This window comes from Neovison vison, chromosome 4 (assembly GCF_020171115.1).
Source record: "Neovison vison isolate M4711 chromosome 4, ASM_NN_V1, whole genome shotgun sequence".
NCBI lineage: Eukaryota > Metazoa > Chordata > Mammalia > Carnivora > Mustelidae > Neogale > Neogale vison.
This window is the reverse complement of record NC_058094.1, coordinates 225,259,204-225,272,054: the sequence shown is the minus strand read 5'-3', so window position 1 is coordinate 225,272,054 and position 12,851 is coordinate 225,259,204. Positions and strand designations below refer to the sequence as shown.

Below are 12,851 nucleotides of genomic sequence, written 5' to 3'. Positions count from 1 at the left end.
GTCCCGGGACAGGCGGGGCGGGCGCCTGCCTCTGATTGGCTAGCGGGCTTAGCCATCCCCGGGGCCGTCCCGCGGTCTGATTCCCCGGGGCCGTCCCGCGGTCTGATTGGCCGCGCCGCTCAGATGACCAGCTCCGCCCTATCGGAGAAGTCCGCGGGGCGGCCCCTTTGTTCTCCTGAGCCAATAGCCCTGGTGGGCGGGCTGACCCCGCCGCCCGCTGAGCCTCGCGGGGCCCCGCGCGGCGTTAACGCTTTGGCTGCTGGCGCGCGAGTGGAGTCCAGGGCTCCGAGGGGCGGAGGGGCGAGGGCGAGGCGGCGTGCTGGTGACCGGACAGCGCCGCGGCACCCCGTACTTCCCCTCCGCCGCGCGCTCCCTCCGGCTCTGGCCCCGCGGACGCGCTGTCAGATGGAGCCCGTCGTTCCGCAACTCTCTGTCCGACTCAGGACGCGCCCGCACCGCTCTTGGTGCGCCGGGATCCGGGAGGACAGGACGCACGAAGCCCGCTCTGGCGCTCATACTCGAGTGTGCATGTGACATGGTGGCACTTGGTACACCAGGTGTTAGGGTGAGAAGCTGTGTTGTACGGATCTCGCGCTACCCGAGAGAAATCGCCGTCCGCACCGCGCGCGGCGCCGGGCACGTCGTGGGCGCCGGATCACCGATCCTGGGGTCTCTATGAGAGAGACACGCCGAGACCTCGTTACACCCACCCCCCTTGCTTTCTTGTCAGGAAACCGGTCTGAAGAGGTCACGTTCCTGGGTGGAGTGTCCCAGCAGGGGACACTCCAGGGAGGGTCTTGACTGCTCCTGGAGACCTCCGGAAAAGAGAATTTTCTCTTCCACCCGCACTAATTGGAAGCAAATGTTCCTTTATGCCAACAAGGTTCCTCACACTGCTCCCTCCAGCCCGCTGGGTCAGCTCCCACTGGCAGGATTCTCTCTGGAGCTGCAGAGAAACTGCCTTTGGGACTGGGGGTTGATAAAGACCGAGCTGGCCTCTCTCTCCCTGAGACATCGACTGTGCAGCTGGTGGGCCTCTGGTGGGCCTCGTTCTAGTGAATCAGTAGCCGCCTCCTGGGCATTGCCTTGGCCCAGCTATTGTTTGGCTTCAGGACAATAGACATTGTTGGACTGAGATTCTGTCCGATTTGCCACTAACTTTTGTGCAGTTTTTCTGTCTCTGGACTTTGACTTACCTGTAAAAGAGTAATTTCCTAGTTACATACTTACCTTTCCTGACTTTTGCAGGACCCAAACTGGTTCTGTTGTCTATAGAAATATGTGTAAAGTATAAAAGCCTACACAGAGGCCAGATACCACTAGGCCATCAACTTTTTCAAGAATCTGGTCCATCTCTTTATTTTCTAGAATACCTACTGGAGGTTTACCAAAGGCTTGTGGAATTCCGGTGTTCTGGTCCCAGATCTGTCACTGGTCATGAGTGAGAAAACCCACTTGTCTTGGGCATGTTTCCTCTACAGAGTGAAAGATTTCCTCCAGATTGGCTTTTTATGACCAAGGGTATTTCAAGGACGGAAAGAATGAAGCACATCTGGGATCCGATTTACATTAAGAAAAAAGAAAAGACAGAACGGGCTGGGGAGAGGGGAGAATGAAAGACTTCGGCATTTAAGAAATATATGTCTGCATTATTAAATTTTGACAAGATAATTGACTTCTTGTAATTGTATTAAAAAAGTGGGGGGGGGACCTGGACACTTCAGAAGTGTGGCTCCTGTCAGCAGAACTCTGACCCCTCCAGCCTGAGCAGTTCCTCCCTCAAGACTGCTGTCAGCGTGTGCCATGCTGAGCAAGGACTTGGGAACTACCAGGTCCTCTGAGGGACCCAGGAAGGACCCATGGACAAGTTCACTCTGTCCTAGCTTGACCAGCCCCCTCAAGGCCACTTCAGTGACTTCCCCTGAACTTTGGACCTCTCCTCACCATCTCTGCCCAAAAGCAGGTGCAGCACAGAACAAATAGACACCCAATGCCAGCATTCCCCACCCCCTCCAAGCATTTCCTCCAAAGGTCATCTTTCACAGTCAGAAACCCTGGTCAGATTCCCTCGTCCTTATCCTTTTCCCCAACCCCCAAGTACAAACCTTAGATGCCTGAGGACCTGGCTCCTGCTCCCTGCTCATCAGCCCCAGACCTTGACCTACCTGCCTGCCCCCCGAAAAACATTGCTTTCCTTCCCTTGAATCCCTGGGGTCTCTTAAAGAGATACTGATGTGTGGCTTTCTTGAGTCAATGCTTCTAGTCTCTGAAAGATAATTTGCCATTAACTATAGAGGGCTTTTTTTTTTTTTAAGATTTTATTTATTTATTTGATAGATAGAGATCACAAGTAGGCAGAGAGGCAGGCAGAGAGAGGAGGAAGTAGGTTCCCTGCAGAGCAGAGAGCCCGATGTGGGGCTTGATCCCAGGACCCTGGGATCATGACCTGAGCCAAAGGAAGAGGCTTTAACCCACTGAACCACCCAGGCGCCCCACTATAGAGGTTCTTAAGTGGCTCCATGAAGGCATGAAGTGGCTTCAACCAATATGAAATTTGGAAGCTATCTGCTTCCATCCTTCACGAGCCACTCACCCCCATCTCCCTCCCTCTGCTCATTATTTGTGTACACATGTATGTCCAGACTTAGGCCTCGTGGAGGTAAGGACAAGGTCTCATCTTGGTAAACCCCTAGTTGCCATCACAACATCAGGCATGGTAGGCATTTAATAATTTTTCCACCAGAGGTGCCTGAGTGGCTCAGTGGATTGAAGTCTCTGCCTTTGGCTCAGGTCATGATCCTAGAGTCCTGGGATAGAGCCCTGCATCGAGCTCTCTGCTTAGTGGGGAGTCTGCTTCCCTTCCTCTCTCTCCGCCTGCCTCCTGCCTGATTGTGATCTCTGTCAAATAAATAAATAAAAATCTTTAAAAAAAAATTATCTTCACCAAAGCAGCAGCATACTCTGTTCACCCAGCAAACACGTAGTGGTGGTCAGGAGCCTAGGGTCCAGGAGTCAAGAGACCCGGGTTTAAATGGCCTCTGGTGATTACCAGTTACATGACCTTGAGCAAATGTTTTTATCTGTAAAAGAGGAGTACCTCCCAACCAGAGATTATGTGAGATCACTTAAGTAAACTTTGCATGGTGCGGCTCCCATAAACCATGGTGGCTATTATGCATGGTGTGCACAGGCTGGATCTATGCAGAAATCACTAAAACTGGCAGGAAAAGGGCCTACGGATACCTGTCAAGAACAGGCACTCTGATGTGTATGAAACGGTGCAGGGAAGCATCAGCGGGCTGGCCAGGAAGGCACTCTAGGACATTCGGATCAGACCTTTTCCTCCGGATAACTGGCCCCTGCCCGGTTCAACTTGACCCCACAGAAAGTTGACCCCACAGAAAGCTAAGTCCCTACAGAACTAGCCCCACCCACAGGGTGCACCCAGCCTCCCCTGGGAAAGAACGGGAAGTGAGGTGCAAAGGAGCTCAGGTGGGGGCACTCCTCCCCTACCCCCCTCCCCTCTCGCCCCTCCCCCCATCCCAGAGCAGAGCTCCCTGCTTCTCTTTCAAACTACACAGCTTCCCAGGAGCAAGGAACACTCAGCCACCAGCTCTAAAACCAAATCTTTATTCTCTAGTTTGAAAAGGAGGGTGAGTGGTTGTTCTGTTTCATTCCAGAGAACAAAACAAGGCCCAATAGGTAGAAATTACAGGAAAGTGGATTCCATTCATCATAAGGAAGAATTTCTAACAATTAGAATTAGAATTATCCTACAATAGAACCAGGGCCTCAGGAGGTGGGGACTCCCTGTCACCTAAGTGTTCAAGCAGAGGCTGGGCATCCATGACCTAGAAATGGGGAAAGGGAAGCTCGCCCCTTTCTGCCTGTCCGCTGATCCTCCATGATCAACGGGGCAGTCCTTCCCACCATGTTGAGCTCTGCAACGAGTGGAGGGTTGGGGGTGTTCAGACAGAAGCCTGGACAGGGGGCTGCTGACAGCCAGAGGATGGTCTAAGTCATGGGAGGGTGCTGCGTTGATCTCAGGGAGGGGGAGCAGAGCTGAGCAATAACAGTAGTTGGGTCTCTCGGAGCCCCAGTGCCTATGCAGGGGCAGGAGAAAGGGGACGGGGTGGGACAGGTTAGAGCAGCGCGGCCTCACCTCTCCAAGCTGGAAAAGCCCCAGGTGCCGTCTAACAAGGCCAGCAGGTTCTCCCGGGTGTATCCAGCTGGTCCACTTTTCCTCCCAAGAGCTCATTTACTAGGGGACTACGCCACACCTACTTCCAAAAAAAAAAAAAAAGAGCTGAAGGAACTCTAATAAAAGACAAGGACATTAAGGCGTTAACACCAGAGGGGAAGGGTCTTCCTGGCCCCTGGTGGCCCCTCCAGCAGGAGGGCTCAAAGGGGTAGGTGGAGCTGCTATTGCTACTTTTCCAGGGCATGGGACAGTCAGGACGGAACCTCAGCAAACACCAGCTGGACGAGCCGCTTCCCTGGTGCCCTGGTGCCCCGGGGCGGGGGCGGCGGCGGCGGCTGGACCTCCCTCTCCAACAGGGCCCAGCCCACTGGCTGCTCTCCCATCCCTTGCCTCCACCAGCGGCAACACAGGCCCCCCCCACCCGCAGCCCAGGCCCACGGCAACATTCTCCCGTCAGAGACGCCCAGGGTACTCCCCCACCCCCTCGGCCTCCGCAGCCCCTGCCCGCTCAGACGTCATGCTTCTTCTGATGGGCCAGGAGCTTCTCCTCGTCGTCGAAGGTCTGGCCACAGATGGCGCAACAGAAGGCGCCGTCCCGGATGTGGCTCTTCCGGTGGGTGATGAGGTTGGACTTCTGGCTGAAGCTGCGGTCGCAGTCGGGGCAGGCGTAGGGGCGCTCGCCCGTGTGGATGCGCCGATGGGACACCAGGTTGGACTTCTGGCTGAAGGCCTTGCCGCAGTCCGGGCAGACGTACGGCTTCTCGCCGGTGTGGATGCGCCGGTGGGCCGCCAGGTAGGGCTTGTGGCGGAAGGCCTTGCCGCAGTCCGGGCACACGAAGGGCCGCTCGGGCGCGTGGTCGCGCCGGTGGGCCGCCAGGTGGCTGCCCTGGGAGAAGCGGCGCCCGCACTCCTCGCACGCGAAGGGCCGCTCGCCCGAGTGCACCCGGGAGTGCGCCACCAGGTGGGTCTTCTTGCCGAAGTTCTTCCCGCACTCGGCGCAGGCGAAGGGCCGCTCGCCGCTGTGCTGCCGCTGGTGCGCCCGCAGGAAGCGCTCCAGCCGGAAGCTCCGGCCGCAGTCCTCGCAGCTGAACAGGGACGGGGGCGCGGCGGCCGCGGCGGCCGCGGGCGCTCCGGGGTCCTCGCGCGGAGGCTCGGGCGCCCGCTCCCGAGCGGGTTTCAGTGCGGCCTCGGCGGCGGGGGGCTCACACGAGGCCTCCGGGGGGCCGGCCGGAAGCTGGGGGCTCCCCGCGCCGGGGACGCCCGGGGCCGACCCTTCGGACCGCTTGTGGATCTTGCTGTGGGACAGCAGGTTGGGTTTGTGGCGGAAGCGGCGGCCGCACTCCGTGCACGGGTAGGGCTTCTCGCCGGTGTGGATGCGCCGGTGTGAGGTCAGGTAGGGCTTATTGGTGAAGCGCTTCCCGCATTCCGGGCACTGGTGGGGCCGCTCGCCCGTGTGCACGCGCCGGTGGGCGATCAGGTTGGGCTTGTGCCGAAAGCGCTTGCCGCAGCAGGCGCACTGGAAGGGGCGGTCGACCGCGTCTCCGCCGGGCCGTGGGGCGGTCACGGCCGGGCGGCCTCTAGGCCGGGGCCCCAGAGCCTTGGCCGCTGCCTCCTCCAGGGCCTCGGCTACGTGAACCCGCTTGTGAGCGACTAGCTGGTCCCACTGGGTAAAGCTCCGGCCACAGTTGCCGCATATGAAGGGCCGGGCCTCCGGGGCTGGGGGGTGGCACCTCCGCGCGTGCGCTCGAAGCTGCTTCCGCCGCCAGAAGCGTCTCGCACATTCAGGACACGCGATGGGCCGCTTTGCCGCCGAGTGTGCTCGCAGATGCAGAACAAGGGCCACCCAGCCTCGGAAGCTCTGCCTGCAGAGGTGGCAGGCGAAGCCCAGATCTGGGGTGGCAGCCGCGTGGACCTGGCAGTGCAGGGCCAAGAAGGGCGCGTGTCGGAAGCGACGGCCGCATTCAGGACAGGGTAGCGGCAGCCGGGCCTGGCAGTGCCGGCTGTGAAGCCACAGGGCCACCCAGCCCGGGAAGTGCCTTCGGCAGTGGGCACAGCGATGGGCCCTACTGGGGGCTTGGCCGCCCGACTGGGCCACGGAAGTGCCTTGTAACCTCAGCCCATGGGGCTCCTTCTCCAGGGTCTGGGGCAACTTCTGGGAGGGCCCAGGGACCTTGGGCTGGGCGGGACCCATGGCCAGGGGGCCCTTGCAGCGCCGTTCCAGCATGGGTTCTTCCTCTGCTGAGGGTGGAAAAGCAGTGTCACTCTGGGGATCAACTTACCCTGCCCCGATTCCTCCCTGGCCGACCCTAGGCCCGAAAGGAGCTCATCCCTCTGAACTCCTAGAGCCCTTGAATCTGGACTATTCTGTTTCCTTGTCTGTTCTACATCATTTCAATCCTGCGCTTCTAGATACCGTTTCAAGTACATTTAAGTATTTACTAAGTATTTGCTAACCCTGGAAACTACCAAAAGGGAGGAACTTGGACACTTCCTGGAATCCCCCTCACGCCAGTCACCCCGTGTCTGGCATGGAGTAAACACTCCAGCATCGGCTGGACAAATATTCCTGCCTTGGGACTCATCAAAAAACGTGGTCACCTCTCCCTGTGGTGCTTTTCACTTTCTACAAGCGCTTCCCTGCTGCCCCCCGGCTCGTTTCTATTTCCTGCCCCTACATTTGAGCTTCCCAGCAACAGTGAGGCAGGACAAGACACGAAGCTCCCAGTCTGACAGATGAAGCAACTCGAGGCATAAAAAGGAGAGAGGGGGCTTGCCCGAGTGGACACAGTAAACCAAAAGCAGAACCCAGACTGTGGAACAGGCCTTCTAAACTCCCAGTCCAGTGCTCCTGCCTCTGCACCTGGGTTTATAAAGTTCCCACAGAAAGAAACTCCCACGGCCTTTATCATATTTATCCTCTACTGGGCTCTGATCAAACCACAGGGGAGCGTTCTGGGCCTCTGTGACCTCAGTCGCTCAGGGTGGAAGCGGGAGAGCAGGAGACAGCAGCGCTCCTGGGAAACAGGAGGGGAGTGCTAGATGCTAAGGGTCAGGTCACGGCCTGTCCAGACTGTGCCCACACTCTGCCTGCCTGCCCTCCTCTACCCACACACGATTAGGACATGGCAAGGAGAGCTCTCCCGAATCCAAGGAACACCCACAGCTGGCTACCCTTGGGGGCCCAGATCCCTGCCTCCCCTGGGGTGGTAGGGATCATTACCAGGGCAAGACTGTAATCCCTGTCCGCTGCCAGGTCATGCCCCAACCCCACCAGAGGCTGCCCCACATTCCACTCTTCCACGGTGCCCGGGAGCCCAGATTCCTCAAGGAGAGCTTCCTGCAGCCACTGAGGGGTGGGTGGTGCTGGAGCCTCCTAATGGACCTTCACTGCCAGCTTACAAGCTCCAGACACATCCTCAATTCCCTAGCGCCAGACTCCTCTCCAGGAGCTCAGACATGACTCATTCCCCATGGCCAGACTGAGCACAGGGAAAACGCTGGTATGGGAAGGGGGTCCTTCCCCGCTACAGGTGACTTCCTTCCTCCAGGATGAGGAGATCTGAGTACTGGGGCTGTGGAACCATTTAGGAACCCAACAAAGAAGGCCAGACTCTACCCTGGAGACTGTGGAGCTGGAGATGAGGCTTTTTCCAGCCCCTCCTGGGGATGTTCCTGGGGATACTTCTGCGGCTGCAGTGCCGGCTTCGGCCCACACTCTGGTAGCCCCCAGATGTCAGAGAAAACTGCAGCAGTAAAGACACCCCTACCCCCATGGCAGAGCTCAGACCTCTGAGTGCAGAGAGGCCAGCCTTACCTGCGGGGAGGGGAGAGAAAACACGCATGAGGCTCTGAGCTCCTCCAGGGCAGTCATCTTTGTGTCCTCGCCAGCCACCACCCCTTCCCCCACCCAAGACCCACACCCTGAGCGGCCCAGTGACCTTAATGGATACTGGATTAATCAATGAATGTGCCCCCTTCACCAAGGAAGTACACGACAGCGTTTGGGGGTCATTTCCTCCACGGGTAAGGTCACAGCATGAATTCTCCATGCTGATGGCCAAAGGCCGGCCGATGGCAGAAACTCTGGAATCCCTGCGGGCTCCCCTTCCCCCACCCTCCTCCCAACAGGAATTCCAGGCCCGGTTCCCAAGGGGCTGCGTAGGGCGAGCTAGTGTAGCCAGGTCTCCGCCACAATCCCCTTGCGCCTCTGGATGGCAAAAGGTCGCCGAGACCCCACACGCCCCTTTTGTTTACGCGCGTGTCCCCCGTCCACGTCGCGGACACACGGCTCCGCGCACTCCGAGTGGGCCCTTTCGGGTCCCCACGCAGAGCGCACCTCGCGGAGCCTGTGCGCAGGTGCGCGGGCTCGCCCCCCCATTCGGTCCAGCACTGCCCCCCCCCAACACAGCGCACACACAGTCACGCGCCCGGCAGGTAGGGCCGCCCGCCTCGGGCCCCCGTGGAACCCAGCGCCCTGCCCGGGACGAACCTCTCCGGCGGGGTGCGCGGAGGCGCGTCGCGCGTCCATGAGGCCGGAACGCCGGCGCCGGCGGCCGCGCTCCCCACCCCGCGCGGCGACAGCGGCAGGTTCGAGTTCACAACTGCCAGGCCCGGGCCCAGCCCCCCCGCCGGTTCCCAGCGCCACGTGACTACAGGAGCTGCCGAGGGTCAGTCGCGGGCTGGGGCCGGCGGCCGCGGCCGGAGGGCGGGGCGGGGCGGGCGGCGGGGCCCGTCCCCTCCGCGCCCCCATCCCAGCGCCCTCTCGCGGGCCGGGCCGGGGGCAGCCGCCGGGATCCCGGCTCCGTCGCCATGGCGACCGCAGCCCGGATTTTCCGGGACGGGCCCGGCTCAAGTTTCCCGACCCTTTGTCCCTACGGAGGACGCGCGTCCCTGCGCGACCGCGTGGCCGGACCGCCGTGCCTCGGCTGGGCCCGGCCTCGCTGGCTTCCTCCGAGAGGGCGCCCGCCGCCCTGGGGCCACTCGTCCACGGGTGCGGCGGCCGCCGCCGCCGGCCACCTCGACCCCCGGCCGCGCTGCAGCACCGAGTGATGTCCCCGGCGGGGCGCGGCGCGGCCGACGCGAGTCTGCCTTCCGGCTTGTTCACTAGCGGAGAAAGGAAAGGCCCGACCGTGTGAACTTTAGAAGAAGAATGTCCCTGTTCCAGAAATTACCGCGAGCAGGCGTTCCCGGCTTCCCCGAGCCGGGGGCGCGGGCCAGGCCCGGGGGCCGCCCTGGCCGCGGGCCATGTCGCTTGGAACCGCGCGGCCGCGGGGCGGCGAGCGGGGAGGCAGGTGCGAGCCCGCGCCCGTGACTCACCGCGGAGCAGGTGGCCGCGGCTTTGCGAACCGAACGCTTCCTGGGTGTTCCAGGCTAGGACGCTGTGATGTACTTTTACACTTTTCTACAAAATCGATGTTAATCGTGCATTCATTTTTAAAACACTTAGATCTGTTGCACCAGTTCTATCGGAACTAGAATATAAAAATCTCTCATACTTTTAGTTCCTGGGGTCATTACATTTCAAATTTTGGTATGTCTCCTCCGGTGTTTTTTTCTATACTTATCTATGCATGTGTGACGTAATTGGGATAATGTGTTGCAAAAAAAGGTATTCTGCCCTTTTCACTAACAGTATTGTGAGTTTTCTCCCTTTTTTTAGATACTCTCTTGTGATATGATTCTTAATGGCAGCACAAATGTGCAAGTAAACTTTCTTGGTTTTCTGTACCATTAGAGATTCATCTTTTATTGCGCATGGCTGATTTTAAAATCCGAGGAGTGGGAAACTGATGGATCACAGACAATGTATACTTTTAAAATGCTTTCTAAATTATCTTCCAGGAAAATTTATTAGCTTTCCCTTGAGAATGCCCATTTTTCCATATCCTTGATGATGCAGGCTGTTTTTTCAAATTTAAAGTCATTATTTGCCATTGTTTTGAATTTCATTTCTTAGATTACTAGTTAGCTGGCTCGTTTTTACACATATTTATTGCCTTTTTGTATTTTCCTGCGGATTTGCTTATGTCCCTTTGCTCACTTTATTTGTCCATTTTTTCAAGTTGGGAAATTTGGCTTTAGTTCACATTGTTTGGGGGTTCATATCTTATCAAGTAAAAGGCTACTATGGTTTCTGCCTTTGGGGTCCTATATAGTGCAGCCCTGCATCCCAAATTAAATTTTATGTGTGTATTTTTATCACAGAAAATAAGTTTTAATATAGTGTAAGTACTCCCCCTACACACACATTCCTCCCCTGCCCCCAAATAAATTTTCTCAGCTACAGTCACTCATTTCTTCTTCTGAATAAACTTTAGAATTTGTCAAATATTTTAAAATATTGTCAATATTTTAAAATCCATTTGAAGAGATTGAAGATCCCTGTCCCCATTTTATTTTATCTCTCACAGTCTTATTTTATCTTATTTTATCTCTCACAGTGGAAGTTTCTATTTGTAGATTAAATGTATAAGTTGTATACTTTTTATGTGATAAAACTGACGAACATGAGAAGAAAAACTTTTGTCCGATCATGTCCATTAGCATATAGCATATCGTACGATGCATGTCCAGTTTGATGGCTACAGAAGAATGGATTTGTCTGTGGGAGCATTCAGAAGACACTCTGTTTGGCAAGTAGTTCACACACTCAGCGTGGGTGGAGCCCAGCATGGGGTCTTGAACTCAACAACCCCGAGATCAAGAGCGGAGCTGAGTTCAGGAGTCAGCAGCTTGACCAACAGCGCCACTCAGGTGCCCCTAAGATAGTCTAGTTTTTACCTAAATACTTAGTAAGATAGTTAATATGTAGGGAGTCCTTCTGTTATGTCAGACAGTTTTTGCTGCCTGGTGGGTCCTGGTGGGTGATAAACTCCTCACACACACATTTCAGTTAAATCTCTTAACAACCCTAGAAAACCTACTCTTCTCTTCATTTTACAGATGAAACAACTGAGTCTCAGAGAGGTGGAGGAATTTCCCCGAGGCCACACAGCTAGATAGGGGTTGATAGGGAACCGGCCCTACTCTTCACCACTGAAGCTGTACGTGTGGGAAAAGCATGGAGTGCTGGGCCCAGCGCAGAATAAATGAGATTCCTATCAGCTCAGGAGTAAATGCGGCGCACCTCTAATGCTTCCTTCCCTCCAGGGGGAATCGCTTTGCGGACCCCCCCGAGTATCTTCATCTGTTGGGAACCTGTCTCACTTAAGCCCACAAACTACTCCCTCACTCTCCAGCCCCCACTAGAAGTGTCTCCCCCCCCCTCCCGCCCCATCAGGAGTAAGCCACCTGCTGTAGCTTCCTCTTTTGGCCAAAGCAAGTGATGGGGCCTTCACTCTGCAGAAGGGAAAGGAACACAGGAGTCCAGAGGGATTCCCAGGCATTCCTGCCAGCCAGGAATTCCAGGCCTTGGTATTTGGGACTCCACCTTCAATATCCCCTAGAGGAGGATATGGGGGATGGTACCGCAACCAGCCAAAGGGCCTAACCCAATGGAGACTGTCTCAGCTCTGACCTGGTTGCCAGAGAACAGTAGGACTGTACAGGGTAGAGGGCCCACCAGGCAGCAAAATTGGCAGGGCCTCTGGGAGGATCCTCTTCCCCTCCCACCGTGCCTGGCCCCCACAACTGGATTAGATGGCAAAGTACATGAGCACGCCGGGGCTGAGAGGAGTAATGTCTGCAGAAATTCTTTATGAAGAGGACCGAGTACGGCTTAGAGCAGTCCCGCCTCTGCCAGCGGGCAAACCGCACCCACCCCTCGCAGGTACACGGTCCCAGGCCTCCCCATAGGACTCACTGCACAGCCAACAGATACTGAGTTAGTGCCCGCCCTCTGCCACCGGCCATGTGCGGGGCCTCATCGTGAGCCACACAGAAACAGACCGTGCTGTTTTCCCATAACGTGGAAGGACTTTAAGAGGACTTCTCCGCCCAGTTTAGCAATGGAAGTCTTTCTTGGGGTAGCACTTAATATGAAAGAAAACCAAGCCATTTGTTGATAAACTTTGAATGGATGACTGTTGAAAAGCTGGAGGAGAGCAGGAAGCCAGAGAGAAGAGAGAACTTCACTCTAATGCTACTAACAACAGTGGGGTCGGGCTTCAGAGAGCATCCCGAAGGCGGACAGGAAGCCTCGCGGCAGTGTGGGGAGGAGGCAGGAAGGTCCCACGCTGAGCTGTGTGGAGGCCACGCCTGCTGGCCCCTCGCAGGGGCTCAGGCAGCGCTCCATCCTCATCCTTCCAGGCACAGACCTGGGGAGAAAGCAGCCGCCACCCGCGCTGAGGAAGACCCCGAGTGTCCCCGGCCTGCACCTCTGGCGAAGGGATCTTGCTGCGTCATGTGGAAACTCCCCAGGAAAAGATCGTGGCGCTCCTCCTTGCACGTGGCAAGGTCAGCCTGTAAGAGCTGCCCCAGACCGAGATGTCACCCAGACGGCTGCACCTGACTCTGCTGTCCCAGACCTAGTTCCAAGGGTCTTTTTCTAAAAGGAAAATCATGGGGTTGGTCGAAAGGAAACCAGGTAGAGATCTGATTTGCTGCGGTGAGGCCAGTGCCTGGGCGCCTCCCAGCTGCGTGCCCCCTGCCCCCAGCCCTGCGCAGCCCCTCAGGCTGCCCCAGGCCTGTCCCCTCCTCCCCACTCCCCACC

The 12,851-nt window shown here is 57.2% G+C and overlaps 1 protein-coding gene across 6 annotated transcripts; it reads right to left on the bottom strand.

The window, feature by feature from the left end:
• Window positions 1-3,614: 3,614 nt before the first annotated feature.
• Window positions 3,615-8,831, bottom strand: REPIN1 (replication initiator 1). Of its 6 annotated transcripts, none has more exons than XM_044246830.1 (3): window positions 8,691-8,831; window positions 7,818-8,015; window positions 3,615-6,439 (listed from the first exon to the last, which is right to left on the bottom strand). In XM_044246830.1, exons 2-3 carry the CDS (start codon window positions 7,972-7,974, stop codon window positions 4,710-4,712), a joined length of 1,887 nt encoding a protein of 628 aa, XP_044102765.1. In that variant the 5' UTR covers window positions 7,975-8,015; window positions 8,691-8,831; the 3' UTR covers window positions 3,615-4,709. The 6 variants fall into 6 exon arrangements, with proteins under 6 accessions (XP_044102765.1, XP_044102764.1, XP_044102766.1 ...); XM_044246829.1 differs by having other exon boundaries at window positions 7,818-7,944; XM_044246831.1 differs by lacking the exon at window positions 7,818-8,015.
• Window positions 8,832-12,851: the final 4,020 nt, after the last annotated feature.

Excerpts from the sequence above, each read along its gene's own strand:
- REPIN1 (XM_044246827.1), bottom strand. The coding sequence starts at position 8,250 with ATGGAGAATTCATGCTGTGACCTTACCCGTGGAGGAAATGACCCCCAA. Across the intron at positions 6,440-7,817 it reads CCAGCTCCACAGTCTCCAGG|CAGAGGAAGAACCCATGCTG; the intron begins GTAGAGTCTGGC and ends TTCCACCCTCAG.